Source organism: Pseudonaja textilis, chromosome 1 (genome assembly GCF_049901715.1).
Source record: "Pseudonaja textilis isolate UNSWEBS1 chromosome 1, rPseTex1.2, whole genome shotgun sequence".
Classification (NCBI taxonomy): Eukaryota; Metazoa; Chordata; class Lepidosauria; order Squamata; family Elapidae; genus Pseudonaja; species Pseudonaja textilis.
The window spans coordinates 226334703-226356731 of NC_141990.1; the positions used below are offsets into that span (position 1 = coordinate 226334703).

The 22029-nt window shown below is 37.0% G+C and overlaps 1 protein-coding gene across 5 annotated transcripts in view; it reads left to right on the forward strand.

Annotated features, from left to right (window-relative positions):
* COL18A1 (collagen type XVIII alpha 1 chain) overlaps positions 1–22029 on the forward strand; it is a 101550-nt gene that overhangs the window by 39050 nt on the left and 40471 nt on the right. For 3 of the 5 annotated variants that reach the window (XM_087920782.1, XM_087920778.1, XM_087920781.1), the window contains exons 4-15: positions 105–161; positions 6839–6959; positions 8223–8329; positions 9314–9340; positions 13422–13622; positions 15823–15849; positions 16700–16762; positions 16920–17006; positions 17765–17818; positions 18303–18461; positions 19078–19140; positions 19282–19317. In XM_087920782.1, the coding sequence (XP_087776908.1) occupies positions 105–161; positions 6839–6959; positions 8223–8329; positions 9314–9340; positions 13422–13622; positions 15823–15849; positions 16700–16762; positions 16920–17006; positions 17765–17818; positions 18303–18461; positions 19078–19140; positions 19282–19317 (1002 nt within the window). The remainder of the gene's footprint in view (positions 1–104; positions 162–6838; positions 6960–8222; positions 8330–9313; positions 9341–13421; positions 13623–15822; positions 15850–16699; positions 16763–16919; positions 17007–17764; positions 17819–18302; positions 18462–19077; positions 19141–19281; positions 19318–22029) is intronic. The other 2 variants (XM_087920783.1, XM_087920779.1) reach the window with 1 other exon arrangement.

The following is a 22029-nucleotide window of genomic DNA, read 5'->3' on the forward strand; positions in this document are numbered from 1 at the left end:
TTGTTTCCACATTTCTGATGTAGACCACTTATTTTTTTCTTTCTTTCTTAATGGAGCTATATCTGCTGATTTAATGTACTGGTATTTTAAAAATGTCTCTTTAGTGTGGTGGTAGTGGAAGTGGATTAGACATAAAGCAACCATCTTCTGAAAAGGAAAGCGTGAGTACAATGCCATTTTTGTAATCATGTTATTATTTTCCAATATAAAAGTTTCTTTCCTCCACTTTCTTTTTCACCATTTCTCTTTCACCTCATCATCAATTCCTTTCCCTCCCCTTTATCCTTCCATGTCCTTCCCTTTTTCCTCTACTTGTAACATTGGGTGGTCTGGTTTCATGGTATTGCTTAAACCCACAATGAGGAGATTTAATTGGACAAGCTGCTAGCATCTGCTTGTGGTGAACCATTTATCACATGCTCAGGGCTGCTGCAGGCAGAAGAGAAACAGCAGTGATTACAAACCATTAGCTGACCATGTGTATCGGAATGTTGCTGGTCTCGGATTGTAAGAGAGTTCATTATTTTGCATCAGCTTGAACGATTTCCCATAGGGAAATGCATATGAAGCATGTATTTTAAAAGATCAGAAAATGTTTTTATTTCTTTCTCTCAGAAATGTTCCATCTTATTTATGAAACGTAGTTATAAGCTATAAATGCACATTGTGTTGCATAATTATATAACATAGTGGATAAAAACAGTGGTATGGAAATAAATGAAAATCAAGACTACAACCCCAGCTTTGCCTGGAAATTCACTGAAAACTTAAAGCATCTCCCTCCCTCCTTTCTTCCCCCCTCACAATAAGAGATAAAATCCAATTTTCCTTAATAAAACTGGCTTTCACATTTGCAAAAAGAATGCACAATTTACATTGTATAGATTGCATATACAAGTTGCATTTAAAACAATTTTCTTTTGCCTTGTTTGTAGTTGTGGAACAAATCAATTGACTCACTCTACTTAACCTGACTTTCCCTGATACATTAAGAATGCAACTGTCTTTCACCACAACACCAAGTGTATGGGGAAACATAGTAAGGCACAATAAAATTACATAGATCATCTCACTGAGTTTGAAGCATGACAACACTATGAGTTGCATGTGTTTTCAGTAGCACAATCACAATACTGACTAGGAATTGCAACATTTGACAACCAATTTGAGCAATAAAGCATTAGGTTGCCTAAGTAGTGTTAACTTGCAAAAAAATCTGGGTGGTAACAGTACACAATCTTGGAAAAGCCAACATGTGATGATCAGCCCCTAGTGGGCATGTATCCATTCTATATCAGTTTGCTGATTGATCAATTGCCTTACAAAAAACCTGATGTTGAACTGATTTGCTCTCATAGGAAAGACTTTAGAAAGAACTCTTGCTGAGCTCAGGGTTCCAGCATAATCCATTCTGTCCAGAGAGATTAGAATATAAAATGGATAGGCAAAGAGGAGAAAGAGAGACTCCAGAATTTTGGCTAATGAAAGATTAGAAAGATCATATAGGAGAAGACAAGTTTAAAGAATAAGTTTGTATATGGATTCTACACAATGGAGATGTGCTACTGTGGTTTTGTTGGCAATGTGCAGATGTTTAGCTAGGCACTCCTGACTTCCTGCTGATTATTTTCTATGTCATATAATTGCAAAATCCACGAATTCTCTTCAGGCCAACAATTTTAGTTTCTGGTTGGTCACATCTAATTATCACTACAATACTGACCATAACTAATAGGATTGTTTTCTTTGATTCCCTTCTTTTTCTATCAGTATCATTTGTAAGCATTACCCCTTTGGAATGGCATTGCATAAACCCACTGATCTTGGCATCAGCTTCTTATTACTTACTGTTTCATATAATTGATACTGACGTGTAATTTGTTTGAAACTTCTCTTCTGGGCACAGTTTTCAGTTTTCTGTTTAAGAAGGCTAAACAAAACAACCATCTCTTTTTCTTAATTTTCCAACTTCATGTTGATCTTCAGCAAATGTTACAATTTATTTATTTTTCATGTTTAACAGGAAACAGTGGACATTAGCCCTTCATTGGGGTGTGGACTGGGGGCTATGTTCAGTTGTGTTGTACATCTCACAAGGATGCTTCACAGCTGTGTTGGAGACCCTCCCATGTTAACCTCCCAGTGGGTAGCTTAGCATTGTGACATATCATCTCTTGCCACACATTGGATTTGGAAGTATCTCCTTTTGTTACTAAGAACAGAAATTGTTTGAATTTGCTAGTAGCCCTTTAGATGGGGAGAGGATATTTTGAAACCTTCAAATATTGCTGATATTTGAATATTGTAGGACTGTAGCTCAGCAAGCTATAGGGTCCCTATTTCTCCTTTATTGTCTTTCACTGAACACTGATTCAAGAATTTTATCAAAAATGAATAATAATATTGTCAATCTTACCAGGTGGACCAGACAGGAAACAGACCATAGCGGTTAAATCTGCTTTATTGTAAGGCCATATATATTATTTATTTCTTAAATGTATTTGTTGACTAAATTGCCATGGGAGTACTCTAGATGGCTTATAATAATAAGTAGGGAAAAAAAGGAAAGGAGTGCAAATAGTACAGAAGTAAAATAATAGAACATTAACATAAACAATGACAAATGAACACAACAATATGATAACCCAAAAGATGGATGGGTAGAGAACAGAGAACAAGGTGAGGAACTGGAGAACAAAATCTTTAGCAGATTCTTTAACATTAGCATTAATTAACTAACATTTAATAGTAACAGAATCTTGCAACTTTGAAAATACACTTTTTCCGGCATCTTCTTTAGAGCCTGATAACTTGGGGGGGGGGGGGATGGCTCCTGAGCTTTTTGCTCTGCCCACTAAGCGGCCATGAGCTATGCTCTCTCTTTTCCTTACTGTTTCCATCTTTTCTCAGGGTCTCTCAAGGTCATTCTCACATACCATTACATATTCAGGAAAATACAGACCCGCTCCCCAGCTTCTGCAATTCTTTCTAACAAGATTTATGGGTATTACTATTATGGACACAGATAAGTGGTGGGTTTTGGGTTTTGTGTGTTTTGTATTTTCCCCAAAAGTTAATTTTCCTTTATATCTTTTCTCAAGGGAGTAATAGAAAGCTCTGTTTGACTTTGACATAAACGTCATCCACTCTGCCAGAAATAGCGCAAGATCAATTTTCAAAAAAAACAACCGAGGGATGACCTTCCCATGGTTTATTTTACCAAAGTACAGTTTTACACATCCTGATATCAGTTTTGATTTTGCTCAACTTACAGAAATTAAGGCCAGTATTATTGGATTGTCAAAGCAACAGAGTCATGAATGGGTGATATACAAGGACTTCTTTTTGTTTTGTTTGTAATGACACTTTTGTCTTCCAATTCTTTCCAGATGTGTCTGTGTGTAATTTACTGTAGCTGTTTAATCTTAATTGTATGCAACATAGAGCATTCATTGGATGAAAAGACAATTTATACATTAATACAATTAAGTACATTTAAACATAACAATAGGCAGAATTCAGATATGTACTCCTCTGAATGAAAATGATTCTGTTGAGGGGATGTTTTCTTTCCATGCAGTACTTTCTGTATTTACAAAACATGCCCTAAATTTCTGAGACAGATTTGGGAGATGTTCTGTATGGGAGAAGAAAATTGAGGGAGGGGAAATGCACCCCCTCACATCTTCCTGGATGTGGTATTCTGTCTTTCCCCTCTAGAATAAATGGAACAGTAACAATTTGTAATACCTAAATTATTTTTATATTCTATATATTTGACACAAGTAGCTTCAATGTGTGCATCTATTCTGAACACATTTAATATGATTAAATATGAGAAGGGATGAGCAAACACACAGCCATAATAAACAGGTATGGCTTATGCATAAAGCCAACTTCCACGGTTCCACACCCCCTCCAATGCCCATTTATTGATTAATTATTGAATTCACAGGATTGTAATATGTAAGACTGGACTGTGATTATTCAGGAGATCTTAAAGCTTATGATCTACTACACCCTGTGATTGAGTGAGTCTCTCTATGTGTATGCGTGCTAGAAATATATTTGTGAGTAAACATATACTGTAGTTGTCATGTCTTTTAAAGAGTTAAATAGAGATCTTGACAACTAATCAGTGTGGAAGCAATGGAAATATTTTAAAATTGTCTAGTCACTATAATGCAAAGACTCAAGTTCATAAATAAAGTAACATATTGTATACAAGGCAGAGTAGACAGTGTGAGTTTTAATTTTCTCCACTTATTTATTTGTTTGTTTGTTTGTTCGTACATTCATTCATTTACTTTTCCACTTCAAGTGTTCCTAATGATATTGGAAACATTTAAATCAACAATGCAATGAATTTAAAATAATCAAAAGGAAAATAAGAAAATGTGCTGATAGCTCTTAAAGTATTATAGATATACCCTTCATGGTCTCTTCCCATTTCACTTTCGTAGCAAATCTGTGAAGCTGGGCTGCAAGAGTCCAGTTCACAGTGAACATCATAGTTAAGTAAAGATTTCAGTCTATCCCATTTGTGTGCCCCATTCCAACTCTGTCACACTCATATCACATCATATCACAGGCAACAGTCTTTTTTATCAAAACAGGAAAAGAGCACTAAATGTGGCGGGAAAGGCCGACTGTGTGGAAAATGATGGTAGATATACAGCATGTCCAACTCCGGCACTTAATGCCGTGAAGAAAACATGATGAATGCAGAGCACAAGTGCCACCCCGTGGCAAGAAACATGGTTGTCCTACATGATCACCCATGGATTTTATTCAAATGCATGAACTTTCACAAATTCAAAAGGGATTACCTATTATCCAGAGGAACCATCTGTGGAAAATTGGAAATACAGTATGTGCAATGTATATTAAACATAAGCTTCTCTGCCACGGTCCTTGCCAGAAAAGAAGATATCTGCATGTAGGGGTGGAAATTTATCCCCAGAGCCCAACTTCTAACAACAACAGAAAGCTACTGTATAGAGACTGGTAAAGGATGAGAAGTGCTATAGTGAACTGGAGATCCACCTGGAAATAGCATGCTTACATTTCCTTCTAGTGAAAGGAGAGTAAAAATATAGAAATCACATTCAAGTGCAAAAACAGCCAACCTAAAAACAATCAGGGCGAGAAAAGTACCACACACTTTTTACTTGACCATCCAGAAAGATTTAAGAAGTAATATTTTTTTTCTTTTAGAGATTGTACTCTATGTATTCCCCTTGCTTTCTTTCAGAAATAATTTACAAATATCCTGTAAGTTAAAAGTGATGCTATGGGACTTAGGGCGTGTCAAAATTTTCAGCTTTCAATTTCCAAACATTAGGGATGCTCAAAAGTTGTGACGTGCCTTGGGTAGTGTAAAGATATTTTGGTTACTTTAATATAATTTAGATGTGCTTGGTAAGTAACTACATAAATATAATAATTTTTTAACTTTTTGTTTGTTTCATATGGGTAGCCCTCAACCTGTGGCCACAACTGAGTCCAGGTTTTTGGTTGTAAGTTGTTGCAGTTGTGAAGCTACTAACCACTGACCTGTCTTGATTGTACAATCATTTTTACAATGTTGGTTAAGCTAATTACATGCTCATTTTTAAACCTGGAAAGTTTTAAAAATGTTTTATTACCTAGGTTTAACAAGCATGTAGAATGAATGAAATATTTGAATATTTCCCCATATATATGATTTTTCCCACATGCATGAGGCTTGTTCTGATTTTATAAAAATAAAAATAACCCTTCCCACCCCTCAACTAGACTGACAGTAACATTGTATTGTAATCTTTTATCTAAAATTTACAATAGAAGGAAGTTGTTGAAGCAATATTTTCTTTAAAAAATCACTGCTTTAATAAATATTTCGTTTCTAAATGAGAAAATATAAAATATTTTTTAAAAACTTTTCTCACACAATTTGTCCAATTTATCAATTTCAGGTCTGATAATGATAGGGAAACATTCCAAGATTTTCTGTTTGTTTTTACTAACTGAAACCATAATTTCTCCAGTGCTAAATATTAAGGTGTTAAGTGGGCAAGTCTTCTGTTAATGCAGTGAACTTTTGCATATTAAAAAAGCAATATCTTAACAACATGAAACTTTCATTGATAACATGTCTTAATGCTAAACTTAATAGACTGAATTAAGGCAAAATTAAATGCTCTGTAGATTAGTTTGACTGAAATCAAGTTTAAAAGAATTCACACATCATGCCAAGCATGATTTTGTTAACAATGACAGAATAAGCTACAGTTGTGTAGGTTTAAATGTGACACAATCAGAAATCTTGTTGTGCAAACTACAGTGGATGGAATCATACATCATACTAAAAAATGAATTAACCTTTAGCTTATCAGAGTTTGTGGGTCTAGTTATTAACTTGCTTAACTAATATGAATAGGCAAAAAACAAGGCACAAAACTCAAAATCAGACCCTTTAACTGAGGGCCACATGAAGACTATGACCAAGTTTTGTGCCTTCAGTGGGATTTTTCCCTATCCTAATTTTCCCCCAGTATTCTCCTTGGTTCATTTTCCCTCAGTATTGCCAGACTGATAGTGGGAACAATTGAGAGAACTTTTGGCAATTGATGGGACAGAAGAATTATGTAAAGAGGTTGTTGCAGGCTCATCCTTCATTCTTTTCCCCCAACAGGCTAACTTTCCTCTGTGCTTGTGTGCGTTGTGTATGCCCTTCATGTGTAAGTGGGAAGGAGAAGAATTGTTGACCCAATAGTCACTTTTTCAGAATCAGTTATTTGTCTTGGGTTGCCAGCTCTGGTACAAGAGGAGGTCTAATTTAATTCTTTATCTCTAGGTGATTCCTCTGTTGTCAAACCTGCCACTGCCCACACCTGTTACTTCGCCTACCATTGCCAAAAAAACTGTGCAGTTAGAGGAGACTGAATATATTGAGAGGCCAACATATGTTCCTGCAAGTAAGTTCTTGTTTCCTAGTACTGGCAAAAAAAATATCAAAAAGTGGATAATCATCATCATCATCATCATCATCATCACAATAATAATAATAACAACAAAAATAAACACTTGGGAAGTGTTCGACTAATGATTTGTGATACAAAACCCAGCATAGTTATCTCGTTTGCTGTGTACACTGTCGTTTTTGTTACTAATACTAATCCTAATAATAAAGATTTACTATTAAGCACAAAAAAGTGTTTTTTTCATGTAATGAAAACAAGCAATGTTCACAACTCTCTTACTAATGTTACACTGAACATTTCTATACAGTAGTACAACTTCAATAACTATGTACCTATCTATAGATATTCTCTTTTTTGGGGAATCTTTATGTAACATTTATTTATTTATTACATTCATATCTTGCCCTCAAGACTCTAGGTGGCTTACAAGATACAAGCAACAATATAAAACATTAAAATACAACTTTCTTTTAAATAAAAGCAAAAAGTTTTAAAAGTGGGGAATGTTGTGACATAGCTGTGCAGAAAGGAGTACAAAGGTAATCAGAATCTTGTACATCCTTCAAGTTAAGCTTGTATAGAGCAAGCCGAAATATTGGTGACAAAGTACAGTAAATAATTCTGCACCTTTTATTGAGAAGGAAAAGGTGTGTAAATGAATGTGTCACCTGAGATGTGGAGAAGAGTCTAGTTTTACAGTTGAACCAGTTTATTGGTAAGTAAGTTCAAATGTGAAGCTACACAAAAGTAAGGATTTTTTTAAAAAAACAAAAAATAGTAGCTAACTGGTAGGCCTTTTGTATGTCACATTATAGCTTTCAGTGATGTTGTGATGTGAGCTATGTGTGTTAACAGTATGTCAGAAAGGGTCAATAATCTTTGTGATATATATTTTAATTAATGCATTAATTTGATGAAAAGAATACTTTTTACATGCCATGCATGCTAATAGTATGATTATGCACTGGCACAGTGTTTCTCAACGTCAGCAATTTGTAAGATGTGTGGCGTTCAACTCCCAGAATTCCCATCTAACAGAATTTTGGGAGTTGAAGGCCACACATCTTAAAATTGCTAAAGTTGAGAAACACTGTACTACATAATCTCCCTAAAACAGAATTCACAATAATAATCTCTCGTCTATTCAGTTCATTTTAAATTTTGACTTAACTCTGAACACCAAACATTCTGGTTTCCAGGTTCCTGTATTGCACAAAGTGGATAATTCTGCTCAGTTCTTTTTCATTCTCCTTGTAGGTGGGGCCAAAGGTGAAAAGGGAGACCCTGGAGAGAAAGGGGACCGTGGCGCCAAAGGAGATCCTGGGACTGGGGTTTTGTCAACCAGCGGTGATAAAGGAGAAAAGGTGAAATAGCAATAAACAGCTTGCTCTACTTTCCTACTTTTTATTGAAAGGCAACCATGTTGTGATCAAGCTCACTCAAAGAAGGAAAATAAGATGGCCTCTCCCCCTTTTCTTTCCTCCTTTATTAAAGGTATTCCAATTGTCCCCTTCATTCCTGCCCCTCTATCCTGAGCCTTGCTTCCATTAGATATTCCACCTGAATGAAGAAAACAGTGATTCCCAATAGGCAGTGAAGTGACCTTCCACCATTTAACAATTATTTCATGAATTTACGAGAATCTTCTACAACATATTTCTGGGTGTGTGGTGGGCCAGCATGAGAACTAGGCCAGCATGGGAAACAAAGGCATTTCAGATGGACAGTCTGGGAAAACTTGTTTTCCTGCCATTGCCTATAGCAATCAAAAACTAAAGAGAAAAGAATTAGCCACCTGCCTCTATTCTCTAAATAATGGTAACATCTGACGAGGAAGGCATAAATCTGAAGTAGTAGAACTTTCTCACTTTTCCAACAAAAGGATAGAAAGATTGTCCAAGACCAAAGTCATTTGGAGGTAAACATTGGAATGTGTGAGATCAGGAGGAAAGGCAACTTGTAAAGGTGATTTTTTTTTTAAAAAAAAAAATTCCCCTCTCTTAGGAAGAATTGTTTCCTTCTAATGTCTGGTCACTGATATTTTTATTGCTCTTGAACCAAAGTGAACTTTATGGGAAGTGAACTTGGTATGCGTGTTCATAAAAGATGCCTCTAGCCAGCTAATAATAACTGGTGGGAGATGGAGAACAACACATCCAGAATGTTCTATACTAGAAAAAGCTGCTTTAGCAGCAACGTAGCTCCTTTCTTTTCCCTCAGGAAGCAGCTCGGTGGATAATTAATTTTGCTTAATGTTGGATTGATTGTTGGATTTTGTTGTGTGTTAGATTACGCAATACTGAAAAGCTTTGCTTTGCTCTGCTTTGCTCTGCTTTTTGCTTTTGTAGGGAGAAAAGGGGGAGCTGGGTGTAAAGGTAAGCATTGCAACAACCTTTTTTGCCTCTAAAAAGTGTTAAAGGAATATTGGGGTGAGAATATAGGGCATACTTATCTGACATACTAATAATTATTTCACTATATGTAAATCTAAATTCATGCAATAAACATTACCATGGTTTAACACAGGTGTAGGCAACTATGGCCCCTTTATGACTTGTGAACCTGCTGTCTCAGGAATTCTGGGAGTTGAAGTCCACAGCTTGAAAAGGTGCCATAGTTGTCCACCCCGTGATAACATTGTTAAGCCTTGTTCACAACATGCTAAAGAAATAGCTGAATTCCCACAAAACACTGAGCATAAACAACACCAGTGTTCTCTCTAAACCAGAGATTTCTAAACCAGGAGTCCCCAACCTATGGGCCACAGCCCACTACCAGGCCATAGCTTATTTCCAACCAGGGCGTGTGAGTGATGGGCCAGCACATGCACCTGTGTGCACAGCCCAACTCAGGCGAGTGGCAGGTGCCAGCACTCAAAGCCCCACTCGTGAATGGCAAGCACACACGCACAATGCTCCCACAAATGAAGCTGTGTGCACAAGATCACACATGCCTGTCCATCACATAAAACCATCCCCTTTTCACACACCCTGCACCAGGCTGCCAACCCAGAAAGGTTGGAGAATGCTTTTCTAAATCTTTTGCCATCCCATCTCTATTTAATGTAATCTTAATGTGCACACCTCTCCAAAAATAGCAAATGCCAAAATTAACAGAAATGAACAGTGAAAACAATGTAATAAAAATTTCGGAAGGGGGAATTTATTTTAACAATGTACAACTCAAAGTTTCTTCACCTTTCCTGGACTCTGTCTGCATCTCCCTAAAGGAGCTTTATCTCTCCATTTTGGAAATTCTGCTGTAAACCAGGGCAGCAGGTGTACAAGTCATCATTTTTTCTGAGCAAAAGCAGGGATTTTTGAAAAAAAAAATACATAATCTACTTTATGTTTATAAATTTTATTATTTCTTTATTCTCTCACCTTTATTATTTTTATTAAAGCATGGTGAACATACCTAATATTCCTTCTTCCTCCTGTTTTCCCACCACAACAATCCTATGAGGTAGATCGAGCTGAGAAAGAGTGACTGGCCCAAAGTCACCCAGCTGCCTTTCATGCCTAGGGCAGGATTAGAACTCATGGTATCCAAATTGTTTTTTTTTAAAAAAACATTGAGGATACATATTTTATGCAACTAGAAAGATAACTATATATAAAATGATATATCAAAACAAAGTTAAAAAGTAAAACATGAGTGCCTGACTTTAAAATGATTGCATCCCCAATTCATCATTTTCATTATTAACATGAGCTGCTGTTGTTCCCCTCAGTTTTTGCTAGTTTTTATCGTTTTTCCAGAAGAAGTCATGGAGAGAAAATCCCCCCTTCCCTTTTTTGCTGTCTTTTTGCTTGAACGTTCCTTTCCCTTTCCACTTAAACCTCCTTCAGCTAGAGCCCAGTAGAAGGTTTTAGCTTCTTCTTCCTTCCATTTATTTGTTTGTTGGTTTATGTATTTTTACTTTTGTTTGTTTATTATATTCATATGACTTCTATCTCACTATCTAGTGACTCTGTGCTTATCTTTTAGGCAAAATACACTTTGTTAGTGCATCATCTTTGGCAGTGGGAGAAAGACCTTAGAGATCCCTGTCAAACACCATTGTAGGCTAATGTTTGGTGTACTGCAAGCTGGTTGTTGAGTGGGTGGAGTGCAGGGATATAGAAAACTCAACTGAGTTGTTGAGTGCAAGGATATAGAAAACTGAGACAGGTCAATCAAATCAAAGGCTATTGTATTTATCTAGAAGTCTCTTCATTACTACTGGACTGGGGGCAATATGCCTCCAATAACTGTAGTAGGGGAAACAGTGGCAGGAGAAGCTCATGCCTCCAGGTCCCTGGCAGAGATATGGCTGCTATTTGAAATACGAAATGCTGGACTAAAGTGAGCCTTACCTGGTTTCATCAAAATGGTTCTTGTGAGACAGAAAGTGGGTAGGAATGAAGTAGAATAGCCAGGAAACGTAGTAGTTTGACAAGGCCCATGAATAATATTCTTTCTCATGGCAGCATTCTCACATGCTTTTAAAGTAAAATTAGATCATACAGACATTAATTTATTTCTAGGGTAAGTTATCCCTAGGGTAACTCCATAGCCTCCAAATTCTGTTTTTACATCTTCCAATCCCAAGGCTTCAGCAAAAGATAGAATGAAATTACGTTAGTTTGAGGGAATCCTTCCTGATTCAAATGAGTTTGCATCTAAAGCACAACAGTTTCTTTGTGCAGTTATTTATGCGTGATTGCTATTCTTTGCACAAAAACAAAGATTTTTTTTTAAACTAAGACACTCAGTTTGATGGCTTGCACTCAGAATCCCTAAATATAGAAATATCCCCTTCTTTATATTTGCTGTTGCACTATCTTGCCTCTAACATCCACTGGTACCAAATGAATCATTGCTTGGAACTTGCCTGGGGAGTGAAAGATGCTTATTGTGTTAGCAGAATTTGGAATTAAGATATTTGTTGCAAACAGCACTCATTTTCCATCATGAGATTGAATGGAATGCTTTTCTGCTTAACAGCTTGGTAAGAAGTCCTATTTTTAGACTAATGTTATTGAGCTGTTTCTACAAGGCAAAGCACTTAAATCATCCTATGCTTAGTCTAATATTGCAGGAAATATAAGACTTCCTTTCATTTAAAAAATAATTGCTTTCCTCTCCTTTTGCCTTTTAAAATATGTGCTAGAATCTCTACATACACTAATACTCTGTTCTGGAGCAATTGGGCAATGAAGAGCCTCCATAAGCACCTACCAAAGATGGGGAAATATCCTGGAATTTAGGGGGATCAAAACAGAATTAATTTCCCAAAAAGAATAATCTCAATTAGCAATATAACACCCTGACAAATGGTCAAAACACAGGTCAAATATTTCTAGGTTTATCCCAATGAATTATTAACCTGCATTCTTTGAAAAGGGCCTGTTGTGCAAAAAAGAATAAATAATCATTGCTAAATTCTGGACGGCTCAAAACATAAGCAATTGGAAACCCAAATTCTTCAGGAAAGAAAACAGTCAAATAAAAATAGGGATGTTCCTGGAATAATGCTAGCTATGATATTAAAGAGGATCTGTGTCTAGACTGGGGTGTAAAACTTGCATCATCATGGCGGCATCATGCAACGTATTGGGACTTTTTTCCCTTTCGCTAACGCGGGTGGGGGCAAGGCCAGTACATGACACATCCAGACCACAGGCCATGAGTTTGACACCCCTGGTCTAGACCTTGAGTCTCCTGGATGTTTCCTCCCTTTAGGAAAGAGAATTAGAAGTAAGTAAAAACTTTTTACTTCCATTCAGTGTTGTTTCTCCTTAGTGGACTGAAGGCCTTAGCTGCCTCCATTTCTCCCCCTTCCCTCTGCATCCGCCAAAATCATACTCTCAGCCACCATGAAAATTGTTTACATCCCTGCCCCTCTGGAGGGTGTGCTTCTTCCACTGTCCCAAATGGGCAGGTGGAGTGGGCAAATAGCACCCATAGATCAGATTCATGTGGGTGGTAAAGGCATGACATGCAATAAGATTTAATATATATTTCATTTGCTTTGGCAATAGCATACTTATGTAGCCTTGCTCACAGGCCAGCATATTTGTTTGCATTGTCGTTTTTGATTTATAGGTAGCAAGTTGCCAGCAGTAGATCTTGTTCCTTCTTCCAAAATAGTATTGTGTAAAGTACTTGAACTTATATGAATATAAATTCTGATTTAAGGCTAGAAAACAACACAAATACACAATAATTAATATTATCATAGGGGAGAAGCAGCCTGATGCCCTCTAGAAATTTTGGGTAATAGTTCCCATAGTCCTTTGCTGATGGGGGCTGAAGTCCAATGTGACTAGAGGCTTCAAGTTGCCCGTCTCAGTACTTCCGGTATGTGACAGAAGGAAATGGGAAGATAATAATTCCTACCCATGTTCATTTCCAATGTAGAAGAAATTATATTTGTCTTGTTTTCATTTTTCATATTTTCTTCCCCTTTAGGGAAGTGCAGGCTTTGGCTATCCAGGCTCTAAAGGACAGAAAGGTGAGCCTGGTACTCCAGGGCTTCCAGGTCCAATTGGGCCCCCAGGACCTCCTGGAACCATCATGAGGCATGATGGCTCTACTGTTGAGCACCCAGGAGCCATGGGCCCACCAGGACTTCCTGGAAAAGAGGGTCAACCTGGAAAGGATGGAGAGCCTGTAAGTAACCTTTTTAATAAGATAGTTGACTTCAGCTAGAAATGTATGAAGGGGTTGGACCAGCTTACCCTTTAGAGTTCATTAATTTATTGCTACTATACATTGGCATTCATGCAAGGTATAGCCAAGGGTACCAGCTTTAGCTGGATTCATGTCACATACAGCATTTCTTATTATGTTTGGGCAGATTTTTACCAATATGCAACAAGCAGAACTAGAGTCCAGTTTTATCCCAAGTGTGCTGAGGAAAATTGGGATTTCTAACCTAAAGGCAGCCTTGTAAGCCAATATTGTTGCCAACGTTCTACCATATTGTATATCATCATTTATCAATTTAGAATACATATACGATAAAGTGAATAGTTTGGATTCATGGAACTTTACATGTATTTGAAGACAAAAGTTGGTTGTTCTACATGATGGAAGTAAAACATGCATGAGTATAAACTGCTTACAGAAGAGAAGTGGATAAATTTATGTACCTCAATACAATTTACTAATGAAATTATATAGAGACCTTTTTAAGCATGCAGATGTTGGTTAAAAGAACAGGTGGTATATAGCCTGTTGTAATGGATGGATGAATGTTTGTGTGTAAGAACATGTTTTTACCCATTTGTTATATGGAAATGAGAATTGGGTGTATCAGGAGAAACTTAAAAGTAAGTTGAATAGCATAGGACTGAAACACTGAAGAAATGTGTATAGTAAAACAAGAATCAAGAGTACCTGGATACTATAAATGAATTTGGATTAAATTAAGTACTGAGTGCCCAGCATGAAAGAATTATGTTGTATAGTTTTGCACGTAGAGAGAGAATAAATAAAGATTGAATAAATATATGAATATATGAAAGCGTGGGTTGAAAGAAAGACCAAAAAATCCTCCCACCTGTGATTGAATGAATTTGGTGACATCCTCATAAAGAAAAAGTTGAGTTTATGAAGCAATGCACAAACCAGTGATTGGATGTGGTAGAAGGAAAGATAGAAAGCTATGGAGAGAAATGCTGAATGATATTGGCATAAACCAGATCAATCTATATATTTTTTTTCTTATCTCATGGCTTAAATTTCTTTAGCTTACTATTTCTTACTCCTTTTCTGCTCTCTGCATAACATCACTTATCCTGAAAGGGAATAGCCTCATAGGTATGTATATACATGTATGCACTATACATTGGAATGAGCAAAATGTGGTTACATTCTCTGTATACAAATAAATCCGTATTGATACAACCTTTCAGGTTCACCATACAGTAGAAGCCAATAGTCCTCCTGAAGATTTTAGTGAATTTGTTCTGTCCATTTTCTTATTTTCTTCACATGAGTTTCCTATTCATTTGCTTCCTTCTCAGTTTTTGTTTCATGCACCAGATTTAAGACTTATTTAAAAATGAAATCTTCGAAGTGCAAAAAAACCCTTTAATTGGTAATTATAATTGAAAGCTCTAATAGGCCATTTAATTAAGGGCATATATAATGAAGCCATGACGGTCTTTTATACAAAATCCATGATTGTCCCTTATCTGTTAGAAATATGTCACAAAAATAGCGTGCAATCAGATTTTGAATTCTAGTGATTGCTTCCATAGACAGGAATTTTTCATTTTCAATGGAAAATTTCACCTGAATTTTGATGTGTTTTTGGTCTTTCAGGTAACTGTCCTCAAAACAGATTCTCTCTTTCAAATATATTTTAGTTTTTGATTCTGCTTATCTGCCTGAATATTTTGTCCCTCTAGTCCCCAAATCCAGTGTCACATGAGTTAGATTTGACATATCCTCCCTATCAGATTTGAGAATGAATAGATGATCATAGGGAAGAAGGGAAATGGTCCTTTGTCTTAAAGGAAAAAGAGGGCCCTTCTATTCTTCCCCCTATTGGTGCTTCTTTTAGATATTTTCATCATTTGCTTCTCTCCTCATTAGTAACCGTAATATTTTCCTGTTCTTTTCTCTTTTGCTTCCATTCTAAGCTGCTATATTGTTGCACTCTTTTTAGTACAGTCAGAATTAAGCCAAGATATTCTTCCTATGTTTTGTGCAAGTCTGAGTGAGCTATCCCTGTGTAGCTGATTTAGCCAAATATCATATGAGTGTGAGAAGGTAGCAGAGGAAATTATCCTTATGTTTGAAATTTAAATCACAACAGTGTAAAAGTGCCTAAGTTCTGTTTCCAATATTTTGCTCTTTTTAGGGGGATCCTGGTGAAGATGGCAAACCAGTAAGTTCTGTTGTTTTTTCTTCACATTTCAGATATGAACTTTTTAGGTTTGAACTATACAGTTGTAAAGTATATGTATGTATTTGTATGCCATGCAAAACTGTCCTGAGCGTCTCATGGAAAAATGATGGCAATCTTATAAGAGTTTGCTCAGAAGTTACTCCCCTTATGTTTAATGAGTTAACTCTCAAGTAGATGTGAATAAGATTGTATTCTAAGCCACGTTTTATATAGACATTTCCAGACCAGTCTTCTAATAAAAAAGCTTCATGCTTGTTCTAAGTTCATTCAAATGAAATGTGTAATGATTAGGCAGTCAAATCTGTAAACTACCCAGTATCATAACTCAGTTAATGTAATCTCCACAAATGGCCCCCCAACATAAGAAATATGAAAAACAAAACTCAAGATGCCAAAAGAGTAAACTATTGGCATGTTAGTATTATATTTAGAATGCTCTTACAAAATGTATTCGTTTTTCTAAAGTATTTCTAAATACAGTTTGTCACTCTCAGATATGCTGTTGCATATTTGTTTATAAATAATAAACTATGTTGAAATGTTGCTTGAAATATTTGAAAGGGTTGAAATATTGAAACAGAAACCAGCAGATTTTAAAATGGGAAGAACACTTCTCAGCAAAAAGTGCTTCTCGGTTGTATCAGACAGAAGATGAGTCACACATTGGACTAAACCAAGGGTTCTCAAATTGGGGTCAGGGCCCATCTGAGGGTTGTAAGGTACTTAGAGGGAGATCACAAATTTTTGTACAGGTAAACAAAATTATGGATTTTGAAACATCAGCTAACTAGGCTTGATCAAAACACATATTTATGTATTTATTGTATAGGGTGATGTTGGTCCCCAAGGATTCCCTGGGACTCCGGGTGAGCCTGGCCTGAAAGGTGAAAAGGTACAAATGCTCTTAAGGCTATAAAAATCTGGCTGTACTGTTACTGGAGCATTTTCCGAGTAGTCGGTTTTGACTGAGGGATTCTAGGGGCATTTTGGGGGGTTAGGGGTGACTGTAATCAGTATTCTCAGCTGTGTAACTTGTTCTTTCCATCTAGGGAGAACCAAGTGTTGGTGTGAGAGGTCCTCCTGGGCCCCCAGGCCCACCTGGGAAACCTGGATTGAGTTCCAAACTGGATAAGTTGGTGAGTTCCAAAAGCTCATAATAAACAACAGTGGAACTTGTTTCCGTGGCTTTATCCCACCCAGGAAATGATGCTGCCCTGCCACGATGTTCTCTGCTTTTCTCTTTAGCCAAATTATCTAATCTGAGTTAGATCTATATAGGTTGCTTTCCATAGGCTGAATTAAAATACCAGATGGTGGGGATTGCATGTGCCCCTGCTGCCCCCATTCTCAAATTTGAAACAGATGTTGGGAGCTATGCAGGAGGTAGGAGAACAAGGGAAAAATCATTCTACAACACTGCAAATCCACTTCTGTATCTTTGGGTGGAGCATTATTATGTACCGGCTAAGTCTGTTCCTTCCTTACTCTAGGTAGAATCCTTTAATTTTCCCCAGCTTAACATTCTAAATTGCTTGAAAATATTTGTGGTTTTGCCTTGAATAGTATTGTATTTTTACTGTTTTAATGCTTTATTATAAATATTTCTGGGAGAATTTACATAAATATTAATTACTTATTGGCTCTTCATTTAGTCTTCCAGGTGGAAGATTTAGTATATAAAGTACATATGAAATTGCATAATTCCACCCACCCACTCCATTTTTTTTTAAATTAATATGCCCTCTTTGTCTGGATTTCTTCTCAATGTAAACCAAGAATACAGCAGATGAAATTAGATGGATATATTACTTTGAACTATTTAGGTCTTTGTTTCAATAGCGTTTAGCTTTGATATGTTTAACCATTTGTTTGCATCTGTGCTTTTTTCTTCCAGACATTTATTGATATGGAGGGCTCTGGTTTTGGAAGTGAGTTGGAGTCTTTGCGAGTAAGTACTTAAGTTGTATGAATAGGGGAAACCGATATTCCGTTGATTAGACTGGATTTGGGAGGAAGAAAGAGAAAAACAATAATAGTGGCATTCCTAAATATTGAGTCATCCAGATGTTTCAATACTCTAACTCCAAAAATAGCTCTATTAATTTTTAACCAGAAAGCCCAAAGTCTCTGTACAGCATGATCTTCAAACATGAATGATGTAACATTTGCTCAGCAAATGGCTGTTTCCAGTTCTGTTGTGTCTGCAACAAATTAACTTGAATAAGCACATTTATTTATTGGTTGCATGTTAGATTAGAACAGAGGTCTCCAGAGGTCTCCAAATTTGGCATCTTTGTGGACTTCAATTCCTGAAATTTCTCAGCTAGCCATGCTGACTGTGGAATTCTGGGAGTTTGAAGTCCACAGATCTCAAAGTTGCCAAGTTTGGAGGCCCCTGAGTTAGAACATACATTATATTTATTATATTTCAGGGTCCCAAAGGACCACCTGGGCCTCCAGGTCCTCCTGGTGTACCTGGTTTACCAGGACAACCTGGAAGATTTGGGACAAATGGCACTGACTTTCCAGGCCTCCCAGGCCTTCCTGGAGTTCCAGGGAGAAATGGCAACTCAGGAATCCCAGGACCTCCGGTGAGTAAAAGGAGAAAATATTGTGCAACTCCAAAATATCATGTGTCTCCAGAAGCTACCCACTGCCTCACTCTGTCATGGTAAGCAAGTTTTCTGTTGTGTAGTGTGTGTGTAGTGGGAAGAGGCTTGCCCCTTTGCTAGCTATGCTTATCATGCTGAATGTTGGGTGTTAATGAAGAACATGTCTCATTGGCATATTTGTAGAATTTGAGAAGTGTCTGGAAATAAGAGTTGGATTTGTTTTGTATGGTCTAATAGTTAAGGTGTTGGACTAGAATAAGGTTCATGTGCAGCCTCAACCATGGAAGCTCACTGGGTGACTTATGGCATCCATCAGACATTCTCTCAATCCAACATACCTTGTAGGCGTAGTGTGGGGGGAAATTTAGACGAAGGAAATGATGTATGTTGATTTGAGCTCCTATAAAACTAATTAAAAAAAATAAAATAAATACAGGTAAGCTAATGGTGGTAAGAAAATCCAGCCTTTATTCATCTGCTGTGGATGTAGATGTCCACATTTTCCAAAGTATAAAAGCCACACAAAAATCCTGCATAAGATAATGTCTGAACAGTTTGATTTAACTGAGGAAAGAAAATTGATACTGTTTTCCAGGGGCCACTTGGGCCTCCAGGAAAAGATGGCATCCCTGGTCAACCTGGAGAAAAAGGAGCACCGGTATGTATTTTTACTTTTCAATGAGTCTTGGGATCACCAGGGTACTCACTGAGGAGGACCAGCCAGGGAAACTGGACTTCATCTGCCATTACCTACTTTGTCAAGTGTAAATTCACTGGTCTTTTCCTTTCCTGTTTCCAGGGAGAACCAGGTGAAATGGGCTTCCCTGGACAAAAGGTATAATTACTTATTTTCTAAAGAAAGAGTTACTAGTCCCTATACTGATTCTAGTTTGGTAACATTACGACATTGTAAGATTTTTTGAAAAGTATATACTAAGTTTTTTCCGTGCAAGTGTTTAAATTTTTTCAATTTTCAATTTCACCAAATCAGGTTCCAATGTTGGTGATTTCACAAATATGTCCATGTAGTTTTCTTAGGAATAATATGAAACTAGTATATCAATCTCTTCTTCTTGGTGGTGCTGGGATAGGTGCAGAAGTGGAATTCTACAGGTTCGCACCTATTTGCTAGAACCAGTTGTTAACATTCTAAGCAGTTCAGAGAACCGGTTATTAGAAGTAATTACTGGCCTGATCCTGTAAGGAAACATTCTGGTGTTGCTTACAGAAACTGCCTCTCCATTAACTCTTATTACATTCTTGGCAGGACTAGATTTCCTGTCTCTGGAACTTCTCTGGAGATTTTTTTCCTCCTTTGCTGGTACTTTGCTTGTGTGGAGTGACCATTTAAAGTTACAATGGCACTGAAAAAAGTGACTTATGGCCGTTTTTCACACTTAGGACTGTTGCAACATCCCCACAGTCATGAGAGGCCAGGCAAGGAGATGCATGCCTCGATGTGAGTGATGTTGAGTTGGCCATGCCCAGCCAGTTACATGACCACCAAGCCATGCCCACCGTCTAAGCCACGCCCACAGAACCAGTTGTTAAAAAATTTGAATCCCACCCCTGGATAGGTGGGTGGCTGGAGAGAGAGAAATTCCCAGATTATCCTACCATCTTTATAGTGCCTGTTGCATAGGATAGGATTCAACTACAAACTAGGTCATATCTATCTTAACTTTTCAAGATCAGTCAAGGTTGGTGCTTTATTTTTCTGCTAACCATTTGTGTTTGCTATGTATAACTGATTTTATCAGTCCCATTTGAAACACATCCCAGTGTTCTGTGGAAGGAAACATATTTGCAGCTCATGCTCCCTTTCAAAGAGCCCAGGGCTTATAAGGCATTGTAAGTGTTCTAGTTGCAGGTACTGAGAATACAATATTGTGTTAGAGATGTATTTTGTACTTACGGAGAAATGCAATTTTCTTCCTTCTTAGGACATGGTAGCAAAACAGGTCTGTAGTGGAAGTGTGATCCAAGATTGCCATCCAGGAGAATATAATCTTATTTTACAAAGTTACATATTATGTGATACATTTTTTAGAAAATAGTTTCTTCCACCCTGAAAGCACCTTGGTCTGGTTTCAAAATGTACTAGATTTTAGGGGACTTCTTCAGCTATTGTTAACTTTATAAAACTCTGCACAGTTTTTCTTTACTCTCTGTGCTGAAGATATGTGCCAGAGAATGGAATTATGCCAAAAAGCAGTATTATAATACATTATTAATCCAGAAAATCTGTATAGCCCACTGTGAGATGTGGACATAATTATCAGCATTTGATATTTTGACTGAAATATCTTCCATTATTGCCCCACCTGATTAGAATTTCTTTTATATCAACATCTCCCTTTAGTAAATACTGGTGGGGTTCTTTGAGCTACTTTTAACCTTCTTCCAGATTCCAATCTTCATGCCATTATATTTTATAAAGTACACACATTTCATTTGATTAATAGCCTCTGTTCCTAAAGCCATCTGCTTTCATTAACATTTTCCACCTCTTGATTTCTTCCTCTTTGCCCTGTATACGATTCTTTAAAATGTTCATTTATAAGTTACTGTGGTTGCTAATGCAAGAGTATTGCCAATGAAACATCTCTGACAAGTGCTCAGTATCTGGCCTTCCTAGGTTTTCTTGCTGGATCTTTTACTCCTCCATATCTTCCATTGATATAGCTGATAAATAGCATAGTTTCCATCTAACAAGCTGAAGAAGCAGCAGCCAACTTGGCTCCCAATGAGAAAATGTTGGCCTAAATTCTCAACTCCTTCACAACAGAAATTTCTCATGAAGGTTTACAATTTAATGTAACATTCCATTGTTATCATTCTAAGAAGTGGGCATAATTTATAGATTCATGTACCAGCCGCTTAATCATACAACTGCTACAAGATGAGTTAAATTTCCACTGTCAAACACAACATGCAGAACATAAGAAGAGTCCTGCCGGATGAGGCCAAAAAACTATCTAATCCACCTCCTAATGCAGGGACTAATTAGACACATTCAGAAACCGCAGCGAAGACAATGGCTATGATGCTCCCTAGCAGGTGTTGTTTAAATATGCTGACTGTGATTCAGAAGGTAATAAACAGCCATCAAACCTGAAAGCTACTCATCATTTGGTTTTCCGTTAATTTGCTGAGTCCTATTTTAACTTGTTTTAAATTGGTGGGCTTCAAATTCTATCAGCCCCAAGCAAAGTGGCCAATAGTTGGGCACAATAGGAGCTGCAGTCTAACACATGAAAATAATCTGCTTGAACCTGAGTTAATGAAACTGACACTCACATTTCAGAGATGTGTGTGTGTGTGTGTGTGTTTATTTAACAAATTGAAAGGTAAGAGCAGAAGTTTATTAAATATAAAAAGGGTTGTATTTGCTGATGTGGGTTGCATTTGTTGCAACTGCTTTCCCCTTTCAGCATGCTCATTCTATCATGCAATACAAGGGTATGAATGTAATTTCTAAGCCAACATATGTTCTCAAATGTCTGAGTCATCGAAAATTTCCCCTATTCATTTTGCTTATGCGATA